General features: G+C 35.7%; 1 protein-coding gene and 1 pseudogene across 1 annotated transcript; both read right to left on the bottom strand.

Moving 5' to 3' along the window:
• LOC109232689 lies at positions 6,021–7,696 on the bottom strand (annotated as a pseudogene).
• On the bottom strand, positions 7,898–9,893 carry LOC109232807 (1-aminocyclopropane-1-carboxylate oxidase homolog). Its single transcript, XM_019398528.1, has 3 exons — positions 9,289–9,893; positions 8,531–8,852; positions 7,898–8,213 (listed from the first exon to the last, which is right to left on the bottom strand). Exons 1-3 carry the CDS (start codon positions 9,837–9,839, stop codon positions 7,962–7,964), a joined length of 1,125 nt encoding a protein of 374 aa, XP_019254073.1. The 5' UTR covers positions 9,840–9,893; the 3' UTR covers positions 7,898–7,961.

Raw genomic sequence — 10,798 nt, 5'->3', positions numbered from 1 at the left:
TTTAATTCATGAAAATCAGTAGAAAAAGGTGGAGTTAGGGCTTGAGATTTTGAGACCTTATAGGGATGATTTGAGGGGTCAAACGAACTCCGATTTTCGAATTCTTTATATGTACGGACTCGTGAGATGATGAAGAACATTTTGGTATAGAGTTTGTCCAGTTCCGGGACGCGGGCCGGGGGTCGGGTTTTGACTGATTTCGGGTTTTGTGCTTAAAATCGATATTTTTCAATTGGAATTCATTCGTTTAGCATAATTTGATGATAAAAATCTGAACTTGGTAGATTTGGAGCACTCGGAAGTTGGTTCGAGAGGCAAGCATGTTGAAGAGTAGCTCTTCGGGCTAGTTCGAGGTGAGTACTGATATTAAATGCTGTCCTGAGGATATGAAGCCCCGGAATTTCACAGCGTTCGGCTATGTTGAGGTGAGACACACGCTAGATGACGAGCGTGGGGTCGTGCACCGTTAGGGATTGTGACTTAGTCCATCTCAAATGACTATTTTACTGCGTATTTGACAATTAATTGTTTGATATTATTATTTGTTGGGCTAAATGCCATATGTGGGCTTATTGCCAACTGTTTGAACCCTTAGGGGATTTTAAATAATATTTTCCTCACTGTTTGATTTCATATTGGTGCTCAGTCATGCTATATCTTCACTATTTTCAAAACTCAGCTATGTTATTCTGTTTTAAACACATTAAACGATATTTTTAAAGATATTTTGAGATGGGCTTCATGTTTTACTGATGCCCGAGGGGCTTATGAGATTCTGACTGAGTAAGGCCGAGGGCCTGTGTTGTGAGGATACTTTGGATCGGGCTGCACGCCGCAGCAGTGATATATTGATTATACTAATGAGGCCGAGGGCCTGAGATTGTACGCCACGAGATGGCTTGATATTGCGCTTGGTCCGTAAGGGGCCTCTCCCGGAGTCTGTACACCCCTAGTGAGCACGGGTACCCATTGTGATATTAGATATAGCTGAGGGGCTGGTATTGTTCTGTGATATTGCCCGAGGGACTGATCCTATTGTTGTTACTGAGCCCGAGGGGCAGTTCTTACGTGTTTATCTTTTCTAGTTGTTTTTTTTTCTCTATATATTGTTTGACTTCTTAAAAGGTGTTTATGAGATTTCACTGTTTAATTATATTTATTGATTTTGTTATGCCTCTTTTAGCTTAATGTTGTGCCTTACGTGATTTTATATCGCTCAGTCTTCATCTATTTTTATTACTCACTGAGTCGGAGTACTCACGTTACTCCCTGCACCCCTGTGTGCAGATTCGGGCGCTACAGGTCCTGCTCCTGAGGGTTGATAGTTCCAGCAGGTCTTCGAAGATTTACTAGGTAGCTGCTTGGCGTTTCTCAGCCCAGTGCATTCTCCCTCTATCTTAGTTTCTTTCATTCAGTTATGTAGTAGTGGAGTAGACTTCAGACTTTTATTTTTGTTTTAGATGCTCATGACTGGTGACACCCCGATGTCGAGCTGTGTTGGTTTTATTTTCGCAGCTTATACTATTATTTTTGGGATTTTATTCCTATTAAAGACTTAGTAGTTATTATTTTAATTGTTTAAAGTGAATTGGAAGTGTGTCGGCTGGCTTTGTCTTCACGAGAGGCGCCATCACGACCGGGTTTGGGTTTAGGGTTGTGACAGTGAAATCCTCTGTTTGATATCCTGGATGACTAATTATTGGTGCATTTGGCATATTTGTGCATAAAAAAAATTCTCAAATTTTAGTTTATGTTTTCATGCCCTACGTAATTACTAGTCTTGGATTTTCGATGAAAAATTTTGTTCACTGGTTGGAGGTTGTAATTAAGTGAAATATGACAGCATTTTGTATGAGTTTTACATTATTGGCATGACTTTTAAGCTGTGGTTCATAATCTACCATAAATAATTTTATGACCTACATGTGTCTTCACTCGTAAATTGAGAATTTTGTGAGTAATAAATAGTTACTACTAAAGTGATTTGTTTATTTGAACTCATGGAAAATTCTTAATAAATTTGTACATGTGAAATTATGTCTATTCATGGATTGAGAATTATGATTAATAAGTAGGATCCACAAAATGGTCTATTTATTTGAGTCATTAAAATCTGCTTAATGTACCATGTGAAAATTATCCTTGATAAATCTACATTAGTGGTGGAGGTTCTTAACTAGAAAAGAGTTTTATCTTTGGGTACTAGTGAGACCAACTCCACCGATGAGAAGAGATATTGGGGTTTTCGCCGAACGGAAGAAAATATAATATCTTAGGTTCTTGTGTATTTAATAAAAGGATAATTTATTGCAAAAGAAGATATTATGTATCCTAGAAATAGGAAGAACATAATATATGCCTTGAGCTCATAGTATAATTATAAGGAGAATATAAATCAATATCATATTTATTTTAATTCATGAAACTGCTTAAAACGGTTATTCTCCGAGTTTGGTTACAAGCTGGTGGTCATGAATTTGACGAACTGCGATTGACCTGAAACTTGGTAGGTTCATCGAAAACGATCTAGTGAAAAAAACTCAGTGCTTTGCAGTGAATCATGCTATTTTTCGGCATTTTGAGGTCGTTTAGATGGGTTTTCAAGCAGTTTATTAAATTGAATTTGTTATAAATATGAAAAATTATTCTTTATATATCAGCTATATTTGTGTTAAATCTGAAACATGATGATTTAACTTGATATGATATATAGCAAGAATGCAAATCACATGGATTTAATCCTAAATACGCCAAAAATAATTTATTCGAATTTGGTCTAGTTTTTGGCGATCGTGAATTTTACGTCTCCGAATGACCTGAAATTCAGTAGGATCATCGAAAACGATCAGTTAAGACGAACTCACTGCAATACAGTGAATCACATCGTATTTTGACGATTCGGGATCGTTTAGATGAGTGTTTTGGAGGTTTGGCAGATTAAAATGTGATTTACATACGAAAAATCCTTCTTTCTATCATTTTATTTATGTCTAATCTGGAACATGATAACACATGTTGATTTGATATGAATTGGTATATGATAATAATGTAGGTCATATTTTAAATTCTTAAAAATGCTTAAAATGGTAATTTTCCAAATTTGGTCACAATTTTTGGAGATTATGATTTTAACGATCTCCGATTGATATGAAATTTGGTAGGTTTATCAGAAACAGCCCAGTGAACAATACTCACTGCTATTCAGTGAAAAACATTAATTTTAGCGTTTTAAGACTGTTTAGATGGGGTATTGAGCATTTTTTTTAATTATGGAACTTAATCCTCAGAGAAAAGTTCTTGGTTGTGAAAATGGTGATAGAAATATATTTTTATGGTCTTCCACTATTAATTTCAAGTGAGTAATAAATTTACGCGTTGACTTTAGGTCTTCCTCCATATCGGATACATTTATTGTAAGCTCACTAGGTGAAATACTAATAATTGATATCGTGTACTTACTCTCCATCTGAGTATACATGTTGGATCAATGGAACTAGAGCTATTAAAAATGATGTTCACTTGACTTAAATTAACAGTATACTCTCCATCTNTGGTTGCGCGATATTTCTTCGGATTCAACGTGAATTCTAGTCCAGTCCCCTTGGGTTGCAAGGGAGTTCTCTTTCAGTGAATGAGTTTCTCGAGTACACAGTGAATGGTGTGATCTACACCAATAGCTCAGTTCCTATATCACTCGGTTCTCTTTGATACAATGCCTCACCAGTGTTGTTCTCTCTTTCTTCTCTAACTTGTTACACAGCAGGTCTAGTAGAGCTACAATGTTTGTTTGTAGTATAACAAAGAGAGGGTATTTGGTTTGATCAAGGTATATGTGCTAAGGTACAGATACAAGTTTAAATATTTTGAGAGAGGCTAGATTTCTGGAGAGATTTGCCAACCCAAGAGATTTGATCCTTGGAAAGAGATTGATTCTTTCCAAGAATAAGGTTATTCAGCAACGGCTTTGGCTTGACGAGAGGCTTTAATGACATCCCTTATACGTGACTTGATAGCGCCGGATATCCTTCCTCAATTCTTGATCCTTCCAGATTTAGTATACTTGATTGATTATCTTGCAAGATCTTCGATTCTCTTGATTGATTTGATTCCTTCAGTCTAGCCTTGATTGATTCCGTCAGTATCATTGATTTCTCTAATCTTGGATGCCTTCCTTGATTTTCTCTGATGGACTCCGTCAATCCTGTATGCTATTCATGAGTTCCTTGATCTTCTCTGATTGATTCCTTCAATCTTGAATGCTATCCATGAGTTTCTATATAAAGAATAAATATATTATTTTCATCATTAAAATCAGATCTAACAATACATTCATCAGTCTTAAACCTTATGCTTAGAGAAGGACAGAGAAAATCTAGAAGAGAGAATCTTTTGTCTTTCCTTTTGTTTACCCAATAACTTCTTCTTTGAATTTCAAACTAGTTTTCAATACTCATTAGCAGTAGTCACGTCACGCCATACTATTAAAAGAAATAGAAACTAGACAGATAGAAACAAGAAGTATTATTCAATCCAATACTACGCGTTAATTGACGATCATTTATTTGCTGACATGACTAGAAACTACAACAGACGAAAACTTTAGCCAGAGAACTGATCAGTCACAAAGACAATCTTGCAAAGATCATAATAGTGTATGTTTTGCCATCGATGAAGCTTTAAAAACATACATCAAAAGTTAAACTCTCAATTCACATCATAAATTTAATTTATTACTACATCGGTATCATTAGATCCTATAGTGCAACGATGCAGAAGTTCCACCTAGACCTTTTCCGCGGAAGTAATCAACATAGTCTTTCGTAGTGGTTGCGCGATATTTCTTCGGATTCAACGTGAATTCTAGTCCAGTCCCCTTGGGTTGCAAGGGAGTTCTCTTTCAGTGAATGAGTTTCTCGAGTACACAGTGAATGGTGTGATCTACACCAATAGCTCAGTTCCTATATCACTCGGTTCTCTTTGATACAATGCCTCACCAGTGTTGTTCTCTCTTTCTTCTCTAACTTGTTACACAGCAGGTCTAGTAGAGCTACAATGTTTGTTTGTAGTATAACAAAGAGAGGGTATTTGGTTTGATCAAGGTATATGTGCTAAGGTACAGATACAAGTTTAAATATTTTGAGAGAGGCTAGATTTTTTGAGAGATTTGCCAACCCAAGAGATTTGATCCTTGGAAAGAGATTGATTCTTTCCAAGAATAAGGTTATTCAGCAACGGCTTTGGCTTGACGAGAGGCTTTAATGACATCCCTTATACGTGACTTGATAGCGCCGGATATCCTTCCTCAATTCTTGATCCTTCCAGATTTAGTATACTTGATTGATTATCTTGCAAGATCTTCGATTCTCTTGATTGATTTGATTCCTTCAGTCTAGCCTTGATTGATTCCGTCAGTATCATTGATTTCTCTAATCTTTGATGCCTTCCTTGATTTTCTCTGATGGACTCCGTCAATCCTGTATGCTATTCATGATTTCCTTGATCTTCTCTGATTGATTCCTTCAATCTTGAATGCTATCCATGAGTTTCTATACAAAGAATAAATATATTATTTTTATCATTAAAATCAGATCTAACAATACATTCATCGGTCTTAAACCTTATGCTTAGAGAAGGACAGAGAAAATCTAGAAGAGAGAATCTTTTGTCTTTCCTTTTGTTTACCTAATAACTTCTTCTTTGAATTTCAAACTAGTTTTCAATACTCATTAGCAGTAGTCACGTCACGCCATACTATTAAAAGAAATAGAAACTAGACAGATAGAAACAAGAAGGATTATTCAATCCAATACTACGCGTTAATTGACGATCATTTATTTGCTGACATGACTAGAAACTACAACAGACGAAAACTTTAGCCAGAGAACTGATCAGTCACAAAGACAATCTTGCAAAGATCATAATAGTTTATGTTTTGCCATCGATGAAGCTTTAAAAACATACATCAAAAGTTAAACTCTCAATTCACATCATAAATTTAATTTATTACTACATCGCTATCATTAGATCCTATAGTGCAACGATGCAGAAGTTCCACCTAGACCTTTTCCGCGGAAGTAATCAGCATAGTTTTTCGCAGTGGTTGCATGATATTTTGGAGGATTTTCTCCGGACAACAATTCCTTAATTGGTCCATAAAGTTTGAGAGTTGGAATTGAACTAGTATAGAAGAAGCTTGCAACTGAAACTCTTGGACCAACTTTATTTGCCAATACTCTATGCTCAACACTTACGTACTTGTATGAGCTGAAAAAATACCAGAATAAGGACAATTGGTATAAGTACAAAACTAGGTGTTATGTTCATCATAATTGAATAGATATAACATTAGAAAAGAAAATGAATATATAATACTAGCCTGTAGAAGATCTCCAATGTTCACCACAAGAGCACCAGGTGTAGGAGGAACATTAACCCACTGATTTTGGTGAAGGACTTGGAGTGCTCCCATCTCATCTTGCAGAAGCACTGTGATAAAAAATGTCAGAATGTTTGCTGGTGCCTAAGGTGAGTTCTGGCTCAGGGCATGCTGGATAGTAATGGCCCAAAACGCGGACCCCCTCAACACAATCCATATTTATAAGATGAGATGGATCGAGACCAAGACCCTCAGACAATAATTCAAATAAGGATATGCCCAATTTCATGACATGCTTAGAGAACTCCACTAGTATTTCCCTGTGCAGCAATATTCAATAAATTGATGAAACACTACATAGAAGGGGAGCTTTGGTATAACTGGCCGTAAAGTTGTTGCATGTGACCAGGAGAGGGTTCCGTGGAAACAGCCTCTTGTAGAAATCTAGGGTAAGGCTATGTACAATAGACCCTTGTGGTCTGGCCCTTTCGCGAACCCCACTCATTAACGGGAGCTTAGTGAATCGGGCTGCCCTTCGATGAAACACTATATATCAAGAGCTAAAGAAGTTAAATTAGTTTGGGCAATTGGCCTCAGGGCTGAGATATCTAGTTCTCTTATTTTCCTAAAAAAGGATTGTGTTAGTTCGACTTGGCACAAACTTTAATAAAGAATGGAAGATTTTTGAGATTTATGTTCTTAAATAAGCCATAACATTCGTGTGGCTGTAAAACTTTTGAAACTTGTGGTCTGAAACATGCCATAATATTTGTGTGGCGATAAATTCTTCTTATTAAGGAAATATTGAAATATGTCAATCTTTTTTAAACAGATTAATAAGGAAATATTGTCAATCTTTTACATATTTATGTAGTGCAAAAGTAAATGAAGTTGGTCGGTCTTTTTCTAATTCATGTTCAGATCGAACATACCTGCATGCTGCTGGCAATTCCTCTGGACTAGGATAATTTGGAGCCATTAAACAGAAGAATGAGTCTCTCCAATTTGTAGCTGGAATAGACGGACTAAACAAATCATGATTACTAGAATGAACCACCACTTTGTTATTATCTCGAGTATAATATTGTTTCTTAATCTCAATATCTTGCTCAAAGCAACGTCAGCTTCCGTACTAAAACATGATATTATGATCATGTCATTCTTGCCGAGTATGTGAAGATAAGGAAAGTGTAAAACCACTTTCATAAAATATCTATCATAATGCTTTTGGGGAGAGTGACTTACTGATAATTCACAAAACACAATCTTGCAAAGATCACAACAGTGTATGTTTGGCCATCCATGAAGCTTCAGAAACATAACATAAAAAGTTAAACTCTCAATTCACATCATAAATTCAATTTATTACATCGCTATCATTAGGGGCGAAGCCACCATTTTCAAAGGGTGGTCAATGGACCACCTTTTGTTGAAATATTACAAAAAGTTATATTGCATATATAAGTAAAATATTACATTCTATACGTATATAACATATATTGAACACCATTTGTCAGGAAATATTTTTATTTTTTTCAAGTTTGAACACCCTTGGGCAATTTTCTGGCTTCGCCACTGGCTATCATTAGATCCTATAGTGCAACAATGCAGAAGTTCCACCTAGACCTTTTGCGCGAAAGTAATCAACATAGTCTTTCACAGTGGTTGCGCGATATTTTGGAGGATTTTCTTCTGACAACAATTCCTTAATTGGTCCATAAAGTTTGAGAGTTGGAACTGAACCAGTATCGAAGAAGCTTGCAACTGATACTCTTGGACCAACTTTATTTGCCAATACTCTGTGCTCAACACTTAGATACTTGTCATTTGATATGAGCTGAAAAAAAAACACCAGAATAAGGACAATTAGTAAAAGTACCAAACAAAAGGGGAGTGTTGGAATAACAGTAAAGTGGTCTCTGCGTGACCTATCTGTCACGAGTTTGAGCCGTGGAAGCATCCATTAATGCTTGCATTAGGGTAGGTTGTCTACATCACACCCCTTGGGGTGCGGCCTTTCCCCGGACCTTGCGGACGCGGGATGCCTTGTGCATCGGGCTGCTCTTTGTATAAGTACCAAACTAGGTGATATATATGTTCATTATAATTGAGTAGATCTAAGCTTAGAAAAGAAAAAGAATATATAATACTAGCCTGTAGAAGATTTCCAATGTTCACCACAAGAGCACCAGGTGTAGGAGGAACATTAACCCACTGATTTTGGTGAAGGACTTGAAGTCCTCCTATCTCATCTTGCAGAAGCACTGTGATAAAATTATTGTCAGAATGTTTGCTGGTGCCCATTGTGAGTTCTGGCTGAGGGCATGCTGGATAGTAATGGCCTAAAACGCGCAGCCCCTCGGCACAATCCATATTTATGAGATGAGATGGATCGAGACCAAGACCCTCAGACAATAATTCAAATAAGGATATGCCCAATTTCATGACATGTTTAGAGAACTCCATTAGTATTTCCCTGCAGCAATTTTGATGTAACACTACATATCAAGAGCTAAAAGAAGATAAATTAATTTGCGCAATTGGCCTTAGGGGCCAGAGATATCTGGTTCTCTTATTTTCCTAACAACATTCCTCAGTTTCAAAAAGATTGTCTTAAACTTGGCACAAACTTTAATAAAGAATGGAAGACTTTTGAGATTTGGGGTCTTAAATAAGCTATGGCATTTGTGTGGCTGTAAAACTTTTGAAACTTGTAATCTTAAACATGTCATAGCATTTGTGTGGCAATAAATGCTTCTTATTAATGAAATATTGAAAGGTGTCAATCTTTCTGAAATAGACTAATAAGGAAATAGTGTCAATTTTTTTTAAAACAGAGGTAGTACATATTTAGTTAGTTCAAAAGTAAATGAAGTTGGTTGGTCTTTTTCTAATTCATGTTGAGAACAAACCTGCATGCTGCTGGCAATTCCTCAGGACTAGGATAATATGGAGCCATTAAACAGATGAATGAGTCTCTCCAATTTGTAGCTGGAACAGAAGGACTAAACAAATCATGATTGCTATAATGAACCACCACTTTGTTATTATCTCGAGTATAATATTGTTTCTTAATCTCAATATCTTGCTCAAAGAATCGTCGTGTTCCTTGCAACATTTCTTCCAGGACAGGTAATGGTATGCCATGATTGATCACTTGAAAGAAGCCCCATGTCTCCGATGCATCTCGAACTTTATCCACAATCTCTTTATGCTTGATTGGATCCTTATCAAAGCCTTCAAGATCAATCACTGGGAAAATAAACTTCGTCGCGCAACAGCTGTTTAAGGACTCTTGTATTTTTTGTGGTTGAATGAACATTCGAGGAACCTCAGTAATTCCAGCATCGACAAGCCCTTTGACACCAGCCTTAGTATCTTCAAAGGCTTGTAACTCACTCATTCTGTCATAACTTTTGTCAACTGTGGCCTGAAAATCAATTGTGTTGGAGACTGCCATCATTCGTAAAACAAAGAGATTGGTTATATATAAGCTTTAAAAGGCTTTAAAGTTTTAGTGGAATTCTTTCAAAAGTTGAGAGGATATTTCAAAAGGAAGAAAAAGAGGAGCAGAATATATAGTAGTTGGACACGTGCGTTACACCGTATAACCTATTCTCATAGCCAAAACTATGTTGGCTATCAACTGAACACCCTTCGCCGAAAAATTATACTACTTATAAGGTAAAATATTAGTTGTGTATTAATAAAAAAAAAGTGACTTTGAACACCCTTGCATGCCCACCGGTAAAGGGTGTTCAAATTTGAACACCCTTAGTAAATTTTTTGCTATTTGAACACCTTTATTAAATTTCTGCCTTCGACACTGCCTATTCTAACAAGTACAAACGTGTCTTCAGTAGTACTATTCTATGTTTTGAGTTATCATTATGTGTTGTTTAATTTATGTTGTTAAGATTATTTGGATGATAAAATTCAATGCAACAAAGTATTATTCGAACTACTTCAATTTTTTAGTTTTAATATGTACCAAATATTCAACATGACATATTTAATAATTTTTGATATTTCAACAACACACATATTACATTTGATAAAATAGTTAAAAAATTTCCCAAAATTTCATTTCTTGATGAAAGTTAATTTTATAACTTTGGAAAGGTTTGTCACATATGATAGTGGCTTTACGACATATTGTTAAGTATTTTAACTTCAATGTTTTTTTTTTTTAGCATTTTTCAATCTCACTAAAAAGTAATCTTTGAAAAGAGATTGAGAGTGGGGCATCTTATATGTTGTTTAAAATGACACAAATAAATAATCTCAAATTATCATATTATGTAAGCAATATATAACAGAAAACGAAAAAAAATGAAAAGAAAAAGAAAATTCAAGAAAGGAAATGAAAGTTGAAAGGAGAATCCCTTTGAGAAAACTATCCTCTATATCCCCTCAAAATTT

The sequence above is a fragment of the Nicotiana attenuata genome, chromosome 9 (genome assembly GCF_001879085.1).
Source record: "Nicotiana attenuata strain UT chromosome 9, NIATTr2, whole genome shotgun sequence".
In the NCBI taxonomy this organism is placed as follows: domain Eukaryota; kingdom Viridiplantae; phylum Streptophyta; class Magnoliopsida; order Solanales; family Solanaceae; genus Nicotiana; species Nicotiana attenuata.
This window is presented reverse-complemented; position numbering and strand designations above follow the sequence as displayed.